The sequence below is a fragment of the Ceratotherium simum genome, chromosome 8 (genome assembly GCF_057802395.1).
Source record: "Ceratotherium simum simum isolate JZ-2026a chromosome 8, ASM5780239v1, whole genome shotgun sequence".
NCBI lineage: Eukaryota > Metazoa > Chordata > Mammalia > Perissodactyla > Rhinocerotidae > Ceratotherium > Ceratotherium simum.
Genome location: NC_141907.1, coordinates 58,192,965 through 58,210,875, shown reverse-complemented (window position 1 = coordinate 58,210,875; position 17,911 = coordinate 58,192,965). Strand labels below are relative to the sequence as shown.

At 37.2% G+C, this 17,911-nt stretch overlaps 1 protein-coding gene across 1 annotated transcript in view; it reads left to right on the top strand.

The window, feature by feature from the left end:
• Nucleotides 1-13,677: 13,677 nt before the first annotated feature.
• GC (GC vitamin D binding protein) overlaps nucleotides 13,678-17,911 on the top strand; it is a 32,406-nt gene continuing 28,172 nt past the window's right edge. Inside the window, exon 1 of the mRNA XM_004419158.3 lies at nucleotides 13,678-13,735. Within this exon, the coding sequence (XP_004419215.1) occupies nucleotides 13,678-13,735 (58 nt within the window). The remainder of the gene's footprint in view (nucleotides 13,736-17,911) is intronic.

Here is a 17,911-nt window from a genome sequence, read left to right as displayed (position 1 = left end):
AAAATGAGGAGGCAAAAGAATACATTCCAAGTAAGGGAACAGGACAAAACCCCAGAAAAGGAACTAAGTGAAACAGAAATGAGCAACCTACCCGACAGAGAGTTCAAACTAAGAGTGTTAAGGATGCTCACTGATCTGGGGAGAAGAATAGATGAACTCAGTAAGAATGTCAACAAAGAAATGGAAGATATAAGAAAGAACCAATCAGAAATGAAGAATACAATACTGGAAATGAAAAATTCATTAGAGGGACTCAAAAGCAGAGTAGAGGATACAGAAGAACGGATCTGTGAGCTGGAAGAAAGACTAGAATAAATTACCCAAGGTGAACAGGTAAAAGAGAAAAGAATTAAAAAGAGTGAGGACAGTCTAAGGGACCTCTGGGACAACATCAAGCGCACTAACATCCGTGTTATAGGTGTCCCGGAAGGAGAAGAGTGAGACAAGGGGGCAGAGAATCTATTTCAAGAAATAATAGATGAAAACTTCCCTAACCTAAGGAAGGAAACAGACATCCAGGTACAGGAGGCACAGAGAGCCCCAAACAAGATAAACCCAAAGAGGCCCACACCAAGACACATCATAATCAAAATGTCCAGAATTAAAGATAAAGAGAGAATCCTAAAAGCCGCAAGAGAATGTCAAGTTACATACAAAGGAAACCCCATAAGGCTATCAGCTGACTTCTCAGCAGAAACCTTACAGGCTAGAAGAGAATGGCACGATATATTTAAAGTGCTAAAAGGAAAAAACTTACAGCCAAGAATACTCTACCCAGCAAGGTTATCGTTCAAAATGGAAGGAGAGATCAAAATTTTCCCAGATAAGCAAAAATTAAAGGAGTTTGTCACCAAGAAACTAGTGTTACAAGAAATGTTAAAGGGACTGATTTAAGGGGAAAAGAGAAGACCACAAATAAGAAAAATTATCTATTTCCACGATTAGAACGTAATGGATACAAATGCACAAAAAAGAGGTTAGATATGATATCAAAAACATAAAAGGAGGGAGGAGGGGAGTTAAAGAGCACAGCTTTCAGACAGAGGTCAAACTAAAGTGACCATCAATTCTGTATAGAAGAAGTAAGGAACAGAGAAGGACTACTAAAACACTGAGGAAAAAAAAGTTAAAAAATGGCAGTAAGTACATACTTATCAATAGCTACTTTAAACGTCAATGGACTAAATGCTCCAATTAAAAGGCATAGGGTGGCTGAATGGATAAAAAAAACAAGACCCATATATATGCTGCATACAAGAGACACACTTCAGACCTAAAGACACTCACAAACTGAAAGTGAAGGGATGGAAAAAGATACTCCACGCAAATGGCAATGAAAAGAAAGCTGGGGTAGCAGTACTCATATCAGACAAAATAGACTTTCAAACAAAAACTGTAAAAAGAGACAAAGAAGGGCATTACATAATGATCAAGGGAACAATCCAACAAGAGGATATAACACTTGTAAATATCTACGCACCCAATGTAGGTGCACCTAAATATATAAAGCAATTATTAACAGATATAAAAACAGAAATAGACAGTAACACAATAATAGTAGGGGACTTTAACTCTCCACTTACACCAACAGATAGATCATCCAAACAGAAGATCAATAAGGAAACATTGGCCTTAAACGACACACTAGAACAGATGGACCTAGTAGATATATACAGAGCATTCCATCCAAAAACCGAAGAATACACGTTCTTTTCAAATGCACATGGAACATTCTCCAGGATTGATCACATATTAGGCCACAAAACAAGTCTCCATAAATTTAAGAAGATTGAAATAATACCAAGCATCTTTTCTGACCACAACGGTATGAAACTAGAAATCAACTATAGGAAGAAAATCAGAAAAGCCACAAATACATGGAGATTAAACAAAATGCTACTGAACAACGACTGGGTTAACGAAGAAATCAAAGAAGAAATCAAAAATACCTGGAGACAAATGAAAATGAAAATACGACATGCCAGAATTTATGGGATACAGCAAAAGCGGTTCTAAGAGGGAAGTTTATAGCGATACAGGCATATCTCAACAAACAAGAAAAATCTCAAATAAACAATCTAACAATGCACCTAAAGGAACTGGAAAAAGAAGAACAAACAAAGCCCAAAATCAGTAGAAGAAGGGAAATAATAAAAATCAGAGAAGAAATTAATGAAATAGAGACCAAAAAAACAATAGAAAAAATTAATAAAACCAAGAGCTGGTTCTTTGAAAAAATCAACAAAATAGACAAACCTTTAGCTAGACTCACCAAGAAAAAAAGAGAGAAGGCACAAATAAGTAAAATCAGAAATGAAAGAGGAGAGGTTACAACAGACACCTCAGAAATACAAAAGATTATAAGAGAATACTATGAAAAGCTATATGCCAACCAATTCGACAATCTGGAAGAAATGGATAAATTCTTAGAATCATACAACCTTCCAAAACTGGATCAAGAAGAAGTAGAGAATTTGAATAGACCAATCACCAGTAAGGAGATCGAAACAGTAATCAAAAACCTCCCCAAAAATAAAAGTCCAGGACAAGACGGCTTCCCTGGTGAATTCTACCAAACATTCAAAGAAGACTTAATACCTATCCTTCTCAAACTCTTCCAAAAAATTGAGGAGGGGGAGAAGCTCCCTAACTCATTCTACGAAGCTGACATTACCCTGATACCAAAACCAGACAAGGACAACACAAAAAAAGAAAATTACAGGCCAATATCACTGATGAACATCGATGCGAATATCCTCAACAAAATACTAGCAAATCGCATACAACAATATGTTAAAAAGATTATACACCATGATCAAGTGGGATTTATTCCAGGGATGCAGGGATGGTTTAACATTTGCAAATCAATCAACGTAATACACCACATTAATAAAATGAAGAACAAAAATCACATGATCATCTCAATAGATGCAGAGAAAGCATTTGACAAGATCCAGCATCCATTTATGATAAAAACTCTGAATAAAATGGGGATAGAAGGAAAGTACCTCAACATAATAAAGACCATATATGACAAACCCACAGCTAATATCATCCTCAATGGTGAAAAACTGAAAGCTATCCCACTAAGAACAGGAACCAGACAAGGATGCCCACTGTCACCATTCCTATTCAACATAGTATTGGAAGTCCTAGCCAGAGCAATCAGGCAAGAGAAAGAAATAAAAGGGATCCAAATTGGAAAGGAAGAAGTGAAACTGTCACTATTTGCAGATGACATGATTTTATATATAGAAAACCCTAAAGAATCCACCAGAAAACTTTTAGAAGTAATAAACGAATATGGGAAAGTTGTAGGATACAAAATCAACATACAAAAATCAGTTGCATTTCTGTACACTAACAACGAAGTAGCAGAAAGAGAAATTAAGAATACCATCCCATTTACAATTGCAACAAAAAGAATAAAATACCTAGGAATAAACTTAACCAAAGAGGTGAAAGATCTGTACACGAAAACTATAAAACATTTCTGAAAGAAATTGAAGAAGACACAAAGAAATGGAAAGATATTCTGTGCTCTTGGATTGGAAGAATTAACATAGTTAAGATGTCCATACTTCCTAAAGCAATCTATAGATTCAATGCAATCCCTATCAAAGTTCCAACAACATTTTTCACAGAAATAGAACAAAGAATCTTAAAATTTATATGGAACAACAAAAGACCTCGAATAGCTAGAGGAATCCTGAGAAAAAAGAACAAAGCTGGAGGTATCACACTCCCTGATTTCAAAATATACTACAAAGCTATAGTAACCAAAACAGCATGGTACTGGCACAAAAACAGGCACACAGATCAATGGAATAGAATCGAAAGCCCAGAAATAAACCCACACATCTATGGACAGCTAATCTTTGACAAAGGAGCCAAGAACATACAATGGGGAAAAGAAAGTCTCTTCAACAAATGGTGTTGGGAAAACTAGATAGCCATATGCAAAAAAATGAAAGTAGATCCTTACCTTACACCATACACAAAAATTAACTCCAAATGGATTAAAGACTTGAATGTAAGACCTGAAACTATGCAACTTCTAGAAGAAAACATAGGCAGTACGCTCTTCCACATCGGTCTTAGCAACATCTTTTCAAACACCACATCTGACCGGGCAAGAGAAACAATAGAAAAAATAAACAAATGGGACTACATCAAACTAAAAAGCTTCTGCACAGCAAAGGAAACCATCAACAAAACGAAAAGACAACCTAACAATTGGGAGAAGATATTTGCAAACCATACTTCTGATAAGGGCTTAATCTCCAAAATATATAAAGAACTCATGCATCTCAACAACATAAAAACTACCAACCCAATTAAAAAATGGGCAAAAGACCTGAACAGACATCTCTCCAAAGAAGATATACAGATGGCCAACAGACACATGAAAAGATGTTCAAAATCACTAACTATCAGGGAAATGCAAATCAAAACTACAATGAGATATCACCTCACGCCCGTCAGAATGGCTATAATTAACAAGACAGGAAACAACATGTGTTGGAGAGGATGTGGAGAGAAGGGAACTCTCATACACTGCTGGTGGGAGTGCAAACTGGTGCAGCCACTATGGAAAACAGTATGGAGATTCATCAAAAAATCAACGATAGAACTACCATATGATCCAGCTATTCCACTGTTGGGTGTTTATCCAAAGAACTTGAAAACACCAATTTGCAAAGGTACATGCACCCCTGTGTTCATTGCAGCCTTATTCACGATAGCCAAGACTTGGAAGCAACCTAAGTGCCCATCAAGGGACGAATGGATAAAGAAGCTGTGGTATATATACACAATGGAATACTACTCAGCCATAAGAAACGATTTAAATCCAGCCATTTGTGACAACATGGATGGACATTGAGGGTATAATGCAAAGTGAAATAAGTCAGAGGGAGAAGGTCAAATACCGTATGATTTCCTTCATTAAGTAGTAGATAATAACAACAATAAACAAACATAGGGACAGAGATTGGATTGGTGGTTACCAGAGGGGAAGGGGGGGGGGAGGAGGGGGGAAGGGATAATTCGGTACATGTGTGTGGTGATGGGTTGTAATTAGTATTTTGGTGGTGAACATGATGTAGTCCATGCAGAAATAGAAGTACAATGATGTACACCTGAAATTTTTACAATGTTATAAACCAATGTTACTGCAATAAACAAAAAATTAAAAAAAAAAAAAAAAAAAAGAAGCTGAATAGAACCTCATAGCCCAAAAAAGAAGAGAATGAGAATGGGGCAGAAAAGTCCTTCAAAAAGAATGGCTGAACATTTCACAAATTTGATGAAAAACAGTGACTTACAGATACAAGAAGCTCAGTGAACCTTTATATAACCCTATCTAACTCTAACCTAAAATAGATATAAAAAGAACTACACTATGCACATCAGAGGATAACTGCTGAGAACCAAGAGTAAAGTGCTAATCTTGAAAGCAATCAGAGAAAAATGACACACAATATACAGGATAGCTATGATAAGAATGACTGCTGACTATTTACCAGAAGTTAATGTGAAAACATGAGTAAAGTACTAAACAAAGTATAAGGCAAGAAGAATAGCTTTGAAAGAAAAGTTTGTAAAACAAGAAATACAAGGTATGACAAAAATAATACAAAGGGCAGAATGGGTAAATAGTATTATATTGTGTAAGCTTTTTGAATATGTGAAATGAGAAGTGAAAATGTGAAATGAGAAGTGGGAAAGTGGGAAATCAAAACTATCAGATATGAAATGAGAAGTGACATAGAAAGTGTGAAGTGTCAGATGTAAAACCAATAAACTTTTGATATATTAAAGATGCAAGTTGTTGGTCCTAGATCACCACTAAATAATAAAATAGCTGGGAAGCCACACAAAAAATTAATAGAACAGTAATATTCAATTGACATAAAAGAGTCAAGAAAAGAACAAAGGAACAAAATACAGTAGAGAAAAATGGAAAACATTCAAGCCCAACAAATAACAATATGGTAGATTCAAACTCAATAATACATTAAACATAAGTGAACTAAACACTCCAGTTAAAAGGTAGAGATTATGTCTCAATAAATAAGTCACAACTATATGCCTTTTTCAAGAGATTCATTTTAAATACTAAAACACAAATAAGTTCAAAGTGAAAACATAGAAAAAGATATAGCATGTAAACAGTAAGTATGAGAAAGCTGTCATGGCTAAATTAATATTAGGCAAGAAATTTCAAGACAAAGTATTACATAAAGAAGGACACACTGATAAAAGGGGTAATTTATCAGAAAGATATAATAATTGTAAGTCTATATGTATATAATAAAAGAGCTTCAAAATTCAAGAGGCCAAAATAGTATAGAAATACAGGGAAAAATCCTCAGTTAGAGCTGGAGATTTTAACACCCCTCTGTTTTCTTGCCCTATCCAACTTTTAGAGGCTGCCTACATTTCTTGGTTCATGGTTCCTTTCCATTTTCAAAGTCAGCAATCACATTACTCCAATTTCTGCTTTCCTCCTCACATCTTTTTCTGACTGGAACCTTCTGCCTTATACTTCCACATTTAAGGGCCCTTGTGATTACCTTGGACCCACCTGGATAATCCAGGAAAATCTCCATATTTTATAGTAATCTGATTAGCAACCTTAATTCCCCCTTGCCAGGTAGCATAACATTCACAGGTTCCAGGGATTAGGATGTGGGGATCTTTGTGGGGGAAGGGGACATTATTCTGCCTATCACAATTAAGTTTCACAAAATTTCCTATTTCTTGTCTCTCCAGACCCTCCTAAAGAGAAATTCATGAAAACCAAGATAATACATTTTCCCCAAGTAAACTCTATTAGATTATCTAATATTTTAAATAATGTTACACTATGATCCTGAAAACTTTTTTAAACCCATATAACCCAATTTAAATATCACCTTCATTTATTCAGATTGCTGGCTTTTCCTCTTTAGAGTCCTGCTTGTTAGAGAATGCATAGGAAACAGCATTATTAGAAACTGTTAATGAAGGTTAACACAACCTATGAATATTAACACATTCTATTTTTGAGGACCCCATTTTATACTTAGAAAGTATTGAAAAATGAGGAAGAGAAATATTATGGATGCTTTGGTCACATCAGTCTGTACTGTTCACAACAAACATTTTACTATAAATGGGCTCATTTTCTTTTATCTTTTATTCTTTTATCTCCCATTCTCTCATTTTCCCTTTATCAACCTCTGCCTCTCTTTATGAATGATGCGAAAATATACCACCATTGACAACGTTCTAAAAAAGTAATTGCCCAGTTTTAACACTCAGACCTGTTTTCAAAAATTACTTGATTCTGGTGTTGGAAAATAGTTGAGCAAGAAATTGCTATAAAGTGATTTGTTTTTAATTAGCTGAACCTAGACATCATTTTTATTAGGAATACTTAGCTGACAGTTGACTACTTACGACTCTATTTCTCATTCCATTGAACAATGAGGCAGAAAGAGATACAGCTGGTTGTCTAAGGTTATTGATGAAATCCCATATGAACTTTGTTCCTGAATTCTTTTTTTATTCTATTTTCTTTCTTTCTTCCTTTGTTTTTACAAGTAGAAGATAAAATTGTTTGTTTCTAGTGTGAATAAGCATTTCTGTTAAACATCTGTGGTTCTCTTCAGTGACGTATATTTCTTTATGAAAGTGTTCTTGGGAAAGTTATGATTATTTGCCAGTTTATCATATAAGACTTCTTAAACTAATACAGCCTTCGTAGATGGAGCCGTGGTAGAAGTCAATTTATCTCCAATTTTAGCTCAAATTTTCCTTTTAAAATAAAGGAAGCCATCTTGCTTAATAAACCTATTTATGTTTGTGAGATTTTCTAACACCTGCACTCTGTCAAATATATTTATATAATAATCTCTTTTGTTTTAAATACAAATGAATTATTTGCAGATTTGCATAAAAATTCAAGTAAAGTTAAAAATGAATTGGCCTGGGGCCGGCCCCGTGGCTTAGCAGTTAAGTGCACGCACTCCGCTGCTGGTGGCCCAGGTTCGGATCCCGGGCGAGCACCGACGCACCGCATCTCCGGCCATGCTGAGGCCACGTCCCACATACAGCAACTAGAAGGATGTGCAGCTATGACATACAACTATCTACTGGGGCTTTGGGGGGAAACATAAATAAATAAAATCTATAAAAAACAAAAAAAATGAATTGGCCTGATCATCAAAACAGTGATTTGTGGAAATTTTACCTGGATTTCAATGAGCAAAAGCAAATTATAGACTTCTATCATCATCTTTAATTTTAAACATAGGTTGACGAACTCACTAGATATTTAAATTCCTCCCTTACACTGATTGTTACTGAGGATTTACCACGTTGAGTTTCTGTGCTAGCTGCTGGAAATATCTAGATGAACAAGTCGAACTAGAGTAACAGCAGAGCACAGAGAAGGGAAGACTCAGCGCAGCCTGGAAATTCAGTTCTCTTCCTTGCTCTGGAGAAGTACATTCATGTGCCTACTCAAAATTCCCCCTAAACACATCTTTCCCCAAACTAAGTGCCTCCTCCAGTGTGTTCTATCCCAGAAAACAGCATTAATACTCATCCACTTGCTTAAGTCAGAAACCTGGGGGATCACCTCTGACTCCTTCTCCCTCCCAATATCTCGTCAATTATCACCCCCTGATTCTGTCTTCTAAACAGTCTCCTCATCCCAATGCCAGTTCCACGGGCCAAGCCACTGTCATCCATTGCCTAGACTTCCAAAACAGCCTTCAAACTGGTCTCTCTGCATCCACTCTTACTCCCCCTCCATTGTCCACATACTCACCTCTCAGCATATTCGTTATTGTTTTCATCGTCTGCCTTCCTAACTACGTTAGAAAGTCCATGAGGACCATGGAGGTCTGTATGCCATTGTAGCACCAACAGCCTTACATGATACCTGGCTTAAAGTGGTGTGAATTAAATATATGTTAAATAAATAAGTGAAAGTCTTCTTCTATTGAAAGATAAGAGAGCAAACACAAAATAGAGTATGGGGTCTTCCAAGGAAAGAGTGTGCACAAAGACCTCTGGAGGCCCAGCAACACAATGTGCTCAGTGAACCACAAGCAGTTCAGCTATACCAAGTTTTAACATGGAAGGCAAAGAGTACCTCACAGAGGCAGGTAGGATGCAGTCTTGAACTTGAAGCACAGGCGTTCAACTGAAGGATAATAAGTAGGGAGGCAATAACATGGTCTTATTTGCATTTTAGATAAATAATGACAGCAACAGAGGGAAGATGGGTCTAAAGGTACATTAGTTAGAATGCTTTTACATTCTTTTACATGCTTTTACATTCCCCTCTTTCCACAGGGGATACGTTCCAAGGCCCCCAGTGGACGCCTGAAACCGCAGATAATACAGAACCCTGTGTATATAACATATTTTTTCTTATACATACATACCTATGATAAAGTTTAATTTATAAATTAGGCAGAGTAAGAAATTAACAACAATAACTTCTCTTTGGCATATCTGAATTGCCAGCATCACTACTCCATTATTATTGGGGCCATTATTAAGTAAAATAAGGGTTACTTGAACACAAGCACTGCGATACCAGGACAGTCCATCTGATAACCCAGATGGCTACTAAGTGACTAATGGGCAGGTAGCCTATACAGTGTGGATACGCTGAACAAAGGGATGATTCATGTCCCAGGCAGGATGGTGCAAGATTTCCCCACAGTACTCAGAATGGTGCACAATTTAAAGCTTGTGAATTATTTCTGGAATTTTTCATTTAATATTTTCTTGCTGCAGTTGACCACGAGTAACTGAAACCACAGAAAGAAAAACCACAGATAAGGGAGGACTACTGTAATTGCAGATAACAGAAATGCAGCTCTAATAAGCTTAAGTAAAAAGGGAGATTTAGGGCCGGCCCCGTGGCATAGCGGTTAAGTGTGCCCACTCTGCTGCTGGTGGCCTGGGTTCGGATCCAGGGCGCACACCAATGCACTGCTTGTCAGGCCATGCTGTTGCAGCATCCCACATAAAGTGGAGGAGGATCGGCACAGATGTTAGCTCAGGGCCAGTCGTCCTCAGCAAAAAGAGGAGGATTGGCATGGATGTTAGCTCAGGGCTGATCTTCCTCACAAAAAAAAAGGGAAGATTTATTATTAGGATTTGGAATTTCTCATGGGAATCAAGAACAGGGAATGGTTGGGGTATGAGAGTACCCTGCAATCTAGATTATCCTCTGTTTCTGCTCTTTACCTCAACTTCAAGGATATTACTTTAAGCTACTAACATTCATTTCATCAGGTCATTTATCGGGGAAAGATATTGATAATGCACTTTAACAGTATAAAGAGAATTTGAATGAAAATAACACTCTGGAAAATGAAATTGTCACCAATTAATTGTCCCAAGGAACTCAACGGAGATTTCAGAAGCATTTAACTGTTTCTCTAAATTGCTTTCTTTCTTTTTGTTATGTTAAGAGATGCAATCACCAACCACCCTGAACCAGACCAAGCCTCACCACAAGAGCAACGCCTATGACCTTTGCCTCATTTTTAATGCCAAGATCTCCTCTCTGGGAGGAGCTTAGGCCTTACTATCATAACCTTTAGTGTATGGGGAAGCATGTTTTCCAACTGAGGCTGCATAAGCTAATACCCAGCATTCCCTTTTGAATATTCAATCCCCATCTGAAATAAGAGGCCCCTGCTGTCCCCAGCTCCCTCAGGGACAACCACAACTTTAGAAATGCTTCCTCGTGGTCTCCTATTTGCTGCAAAAATTTCTACTTTGTGTGATAACTACTTCTGGTCAAGAGTCTGATTTTAACTGGCCAAGAGGCGAACCCACTTTTGGTTCAGTCACAAAATCACTTGAAGAAGGTCATTTCTACTGGAATACTATAATGGAAGAGTTTCTAAGCAGCCTGCAGCAGCACAAAAATCTTAAAGATACTGCTTTGGTAAAGAATGTAAGATCTAAGAGTTACCCAAAAAAGAGAATGTGATAGGGAAAGCACTAAAGATGAGTTCTGTCTGTCTCACAATTTTGCCTAGAACTAGCCTTGTTTAGGGGAAACCCTACATTTCTTCTGAAGTCAATGGTGAAATAGAGAAAGAGGAGGGAGACTACTTCAAATCAATTCTTCACAGGCAACACAACTCCTGTAAAATTACACCACTTGAGTATTTAATGAATAATTCTTTTTACAAATCTATTTCTGTAATAAATTCCTGAGTTGCTGTAACAGAGAGTGTCAGAAGATTTGACTTGTCCTTTTTCATCCTTTTCCCCCATCTGACTCACTGGAATAGTCATTGCAACACGAGACTTCATATTTAAGCCAATTATGATTATTTCTTCCCAGTTTTAAAATCGTTGTAAGCAATCAACATTTGAAAGATTAAGGAGAGTTACACAAATAAGACTGAGAAAAGGTTCATATATTCAGCTACTAGCGTGTGAGTGCCAGTTTTCAGTTAGAAAAAGATAAACTCAGCCAAGAGAATGCATTTGGCAGCTTGTGTAGAGATTTCTCAAGAGCACACCTAAACGAGATGTTGCAATTCTTGCTACATGTGGTTTATCATTAAACAAAAGTGGCAGATGTTGCAAAAGCAGAGATAAAGTTATGTTTTTAAAAAGTGAAAGAACAGGCTAATCTTAAACTCTGTAGCAAAATTAATGGGAAACAAGTGTATCTTAAATGAACTGATCAGAAGATGACTGAAGCACTGTTAAATAAACTATACAAAAGTGCACATGTTGTATTACCTTAAAAATGGAAACTATAATGTGTTAACAGTTATTCTCTGAGTTCTGGATTTCTCAGTTATTTTTAAACTCTTTGGCACTCGTTTAGAGTTTCTTTATTTTCAAATAATTTACAGTAACACTAAAACACATTTTTTAATTAACTCGCAAAGTAAATTAAGAGTTTAGCCAAAGAAAAGGTTTAGAAAATCTGTAGTAGGCAGGAAGTTGATCTTTGAAAAGCATTTGGTTGGTCCTTGAACAGCAAGACTGTCTTCCCATACTGCCTCTAGCAATGTCTACAGTATCTTCTACTCTCCTTTACCATGTGGATTTCCATTGGCCTTACAGAGATATCTCTGCTTTGATCTTGCTTAGTTATCTTCTTCCAACTAACGGGACTCTATTTTCTGAACCTAACACCCGACTATTTTTAATATAGATGGAGGATCTGACTAAAAATTTAACTGCCTAGTGTGGTTTGAGACTTTGATGGAATCTTCCTATGCAGTTAATCCTTAGCAACTAAATGGATATTGGAATTCTAGATCACTTACCTATTATGGTACTAAACCCAAGATACAGGGCTGGCTTTAAAATTTTCCACTAACCCAAGACAGAGGGCTGGCTTTAAAATTTTCCACTGAGTTCCAGGCCTCATTAGTTCAAAAGACCTTCTCAGATATCATAAATTTGGTGAGCTAGTGGAGAAAGTGGCAATAACTAGAATAAGAGTAATAGCTAACATTAATGCATGTTACCACGTGTTTGATGTTACAGTAAACCAAGCACATGGATTATCTTAAATTCACAGCAAAGGTACTAAGAGTTACCACCACTTTGCATATGAGAGACACAAGGCTTAGAAAGACAAAATTTCCCGAGATTACACAGCCAATAAGAGCTGAGTGGGGATTTGATTCCAGAGCCTGTGTACCCAACCCTTACCTGACCCCGTTTCCTGAAAAGAGAGCTACTGCAAGAATCAGGAGCTGAGCCAATTCCAAAGATGGAATGAATTGTGACTACCTGTGCCTCTCTGGGCAAGTCACAGAATCTATCTGGGGCTTAGCTCTCTCTTCTGTAAAATGAAGATGTTGGATTCCGCGTTCTGCAAGGCCACTGTGAGCTCTCAGGTTATATTATTCTAAAATATACCAGTTGTACGGTATTAGTAGAAAGAACTTTGAGTGAGCTCAAGATTTACCACCAACTTTCGTGATTTGGGACAAGTCACTTAACCTCCTCTGTTACTATTTGCCTTACTTCAAGAGTTATTTTTAATACATATGTCAGTGTTTCAAAAAGTACAACATGGCACAAACATAAAGTACTATCCCATCATCTTCAATAAAATTATTTTATAGCATTGAAATTATGGATTTGAGCAATTGTAATAAGTTGGCTTCTCACATCTTTTTCTCCCCCTTATGACTTAAAAACATCTAGTCTGCAATATTCTAAGGTAACCCTTACTTGTAGTAGGTTTAAATGAAGAGAGAGAGAGAATCTCTAAGTTGTCCATTTATACATGAGAAGGGTAGAGAACGTCCAGAGACATAACCCTATAAAGGGAGTGCGGGGGATGTGCCCACTAATACATTAAATAAGTTTCAGTAAAAAGCAGTAGTGGAAAAAACATCTATGTGTACCCTGACTCTTGTGCAGTTTGACTCAGTTAATGATTAAAATCGCCTAGATTTTCCACTATGTTTTCCCCAGGGTGTCTATTTGCCTTGATTGACATTATTTTATCTCTTGTGGGCCAAGGATGATTACCCTAGCTTCAGCGTAGAGATTAATAATTGATTAGTCTGTAGTCGGGAATCTTGGTAAAAGGAAATTGGTCACTTTTGGCTGCCATTTTTTACCGGGTAACCTCCAGGAGACAGGGGGTGCTGAAGGACTTGCCAAAGGAAAATGAAGAAGATCCTGGCTGTCCTGCTTGCTGTAGCATTTGTGCATACTCTAGAGAGAGGTAAGACTTCTATGGTGTGACCATTTACAAGAACTCTTACTAGTCTAATTTTCTGTTACCATTTTAAAAGTTATACAAAAAGGTGAAAAACAGAAGAATTGGTGAATATGTTGGGGAGAGAGGGAAGCAAAGAGAGATTAATCTGAGTTCTAATGTGCCATATAGTGTTCAACTGGAATAGCTAAAAAAAAAAAATCAAGATAAGATCTCAGGAAAGAAAGAAATTATATAATTTGTCAATTATCCTTCCCTGCTTTTTTGATAACCAAGATATGGAGAGAATGGTTTGAAGTCAGACATTTTGTAATTGTTAAAAGATCATGCAAATGGAGGCTGTGAGCCATCACTGAGCATTTTTTTCAGACTTCAAATATTTATTGCCGTTGAGAGCATAATACACCACATCAATGATGCATGGAGTCAACTGAGAGATTTCGTTGATCTTCTTCAAGGAATCCTGTATGCAATGTTAGAAAATGCACTGTAGTTTCTAAAATATCCCACATAAAATAAGAATTTAATAGTTATAAAAGATGACTATTAAGATAATTGAGCTATGTTTTTCATTAAAATTATTCTTCAAATGGTGTCTTCATCTCTGAGCAAGGTTTAAAAACCTTTTTCAATGGCACAAGCTGAAATTCTATGAAGTATACGACTTTATGGAAAGTTCTTGAGTTGCAAAATTCATAGTCCGTTTCAATTTACTTTTCTGGCTAATTCTTTAATGCTTATAAGGGAATCTGCATTCATCCTGCTTTGAAAAATTAATTTTCATGTAGTGCTGTCAGTTAACAGCCTCACCCAAGTCATCCATTAGTATTCATATTCATAATATATTTAACCAGTGGAATAAAACATGTGGATCCCAGAAATTATCAGTTATTAACCATGGCATGAAGACTCCTGACTTTCTTATTCTTTTTACATTCACTTTTCCTTGATCTTACTTTTGCTATTCCAATTATTTTAAATTTTGTCTTATTCACCCATAGATCCTTAAGTAAGCTATGGATCTTAATGTAATACTACAAAGTCTGAGATACATTAGGGTATAAATAAGTAAAATAAATTATGTCCCTTACAAGCCCTCTCAATAGGCCAAGTCCCAGGAAACACTGAACGTTTACTCCATCACCCAAGGTTTCCCTGGGGCAGATCTGAATCTGAAAAATTTTACTGAAACAGGTTCAAATCACGATGGTCACAACACAGAAGGTCCAGTCATAGCTAGTTCTTGGAATTATATGTGGACGCCATAATGTGGGACACGAGTCACCATTTTGGACTGCTGGCTTAGTAAGTGTAAATTGGCTTCACTTCAAAGAATTACAGTGTCCTTTGGAGAATAACAGTATTCTGCAACCTCTATTTCAACGTCCTTCAGCATTCTCTCAGACTCTGATGAAGTGGATGCTAAAAGCCTCAAGTCAGCTCCCTTGAAGGTCTGAACTTCGCAATGAACAAATTACGCAGGTGCCGTAGAGACAAACCCTGAGACATAACATACATTTGTAAGTAATAAATGTTCAATACTTGGGCACAGTAGTCCTGACCCATCCTCTGTTCTCTAATACCTGAGCATGACCCAAATACCAAGGCTGCGATTTACCTGGAAGCTAGGTGTGCTGTCTCCTGGCAGGGGGTTACAAAGTGTACAGATTAAAGAAGTTAAGAGGAGCCTTGGATGGTGGGGGATTGGTTTGGGTTGCAGTTCTCGCTGCCCATTATAGTTCTAGAGGGCTGAACAAGCACCCACAGAATTTATCTAGGACACCTTTCCAAAGTGTATTTCACTCAAGACTCATCTTGGAAAAAAGTTTCTGTGGCCAAACACATTCAAGAATTAAGCCATATATTAGTCCTTCTTGGTTGGTTCACAATCAATGCCTTTTGTTGTCCTAAAGGTCGTGAAAAGTCATACAAGAAGGAAACTTTACTTAACCTAGAGTCTCCCAAACATATAGGCTCTTTCCTACGATAGCTATATCCCATGAAAGTATTCTTTGGAAAACCTCAGGTCTAAAATGGATACTGCTGCAGCTCAACATAAACATCCACTCTAGTCAAGCCATCCTCTCCTTTCAAATGGCACTGGGGGTTCAGTTCATAAGCCCTTGGGTACATCTTGGAAGAGAACACCTTACCTTTAGCTACCCCATGAGAGGCCGGAAGGCTGTGTTTGCCAATTGCCTCCACTTGGCTTCTTTCCTCAGGACTGAAATGGATATGGCACTCATCTAAAATGTATCTTTGCCTCTTCTCAAGAAACATACATGAAGGCTGCTGACACAGCTACACAATTACCAAGGAAATAATGCTATAGGAAATAAACCACTGCAGTTTACAAGGGATGTTGGCAAGAACAGGATATTTATTATAAACATTTTCCTTTTTGCTTTAAGCATTTGATTCTAAGCACGCATATTTTTATTAAACATGATCTCAAACACCAAGAAGAAAGTAAATCTCCTTTGGATTGGTGGGTGAGCTGTATTTTTCCTTCTCCCACTTGCCTGTCAAAATAGCCCTAGACAATGTGGGTTACCCCATCTCCCAAACCACCACTGAATCACTTCTTCTCTTTTCTACTAGTTGCCCCTTCATCAGTAGCCATGTTAAAAAATAAATAAATAAATAAGAGGTGTCCTAAGTTTGATTCAGGAACTTAGTTGTACAGAAATGCCAGAGAGAAATAATTTAGGATAAATAGACATCCTCTCTATTTTCCCAGATATGTCTTTATATCCTCTCTGCAAAACCTACATAATGGTTATTGAGGAGGTGACATGGGATTTGAGATCTATAGTGAAAAGAAGACAGCTATGTAAAGACCTAGAAGTGTGTTTCCACCTGAAGGAACTCAGGTGCACAAGTCCTGAGCTGGGAACAAGCATGGCCTGATCCAAGTTCCCAAAGCAGCTAGACTAAAAGCATAACAGAGGCTTCGTCGAGAAGGGAAAGGAGGAAGAGCTGCAGTCAGAGAGGCAGATAACCTCATCATCAAAAGCAATGTTAACCTCCCTGGAAATCAGTAGCAATGTCACCCTTCCCTGTTGTAAGGTGCAATGACAGGTATGTACTCACTATCACACGTGCGGTGTAAGGATAAGTATACACGCTTTAAAAGGCCATGAGATTAATCTATATAGGAAGGAGATGAAGAAATCCTTAAAAGGAATTAATTACCTTCTCCCCAGATATCTATGGTCACTTAACTTCTTTATTCTGCCCAGTGCTCCCCTTGTCTCTCCTACTTTCCCCCAGTTCACTCTGCTTCAGCCACACACTCCCGCACTATGTACTCTGCAGCTCGGGGGTTTGCACTAGCTCCTCCCTCCTCTTAGAACACTGATCCCCCTATATCCACATGCTCTCTTCCTCACCTACTTCATGTGTCTGCTCCAAGTTCATGCATAGAGAATGCTTTCCTGACCACCTGACCTCAAAGAGCACCTACAACTCCACTTTTCTCTAGCCCTTTATTCTGTATTTTTTTCTTTTTAGCACTCCTCACCTTATCACCAGCTATGGTTTATTACAACAGATGTGAAATGTAGAATGTAAGCTCCATGAAATTGAGGACTATATATTTATTTCTTGCTGTAGTTCCTTTTAGAATACTACTTGTCATATAGTTAAGTGTTAGATAGATCTGTGTAAAATCACAAAATTAGGATTATTAGAGTACCTACCTCATAAGGTAGTTCAAGTATTTAAGGAAAATTAAATGCCAACTAGGACGCATAATAGATATCCTGAAAGGAGTAAACTCTGTAAGTCTTTTGCTATTTTTGTTGTAATTATATATTAAGTTTCCACCGTGAAGCATTAGCACTAGATTTTATGCACTGAATAAAATAGCTAATATTTTATTTATAATGTGCCAGCTTGCTTAAAATCTTTTGGATAAATTTATTTCATCCTTACAACACCATGATGAACTCGGTACTATTATCCCAATTTTACAAATGAGGAAAACTGAGGGAAAGAGGGGTTCAGTAACTTATCCAAGGTAACTGAGCTAGTAAGTGGAAGAATCAGAATTTTACATAAATTCATTGGGTTTATAATGACAATGCTCGCAATCACTGCTTTGTGGCCTCTCATGAGAGAGATACCTGACATACGATCTTTCACTAATATGAGAATGAGTATAAGAGAGAGAGCCAGTCA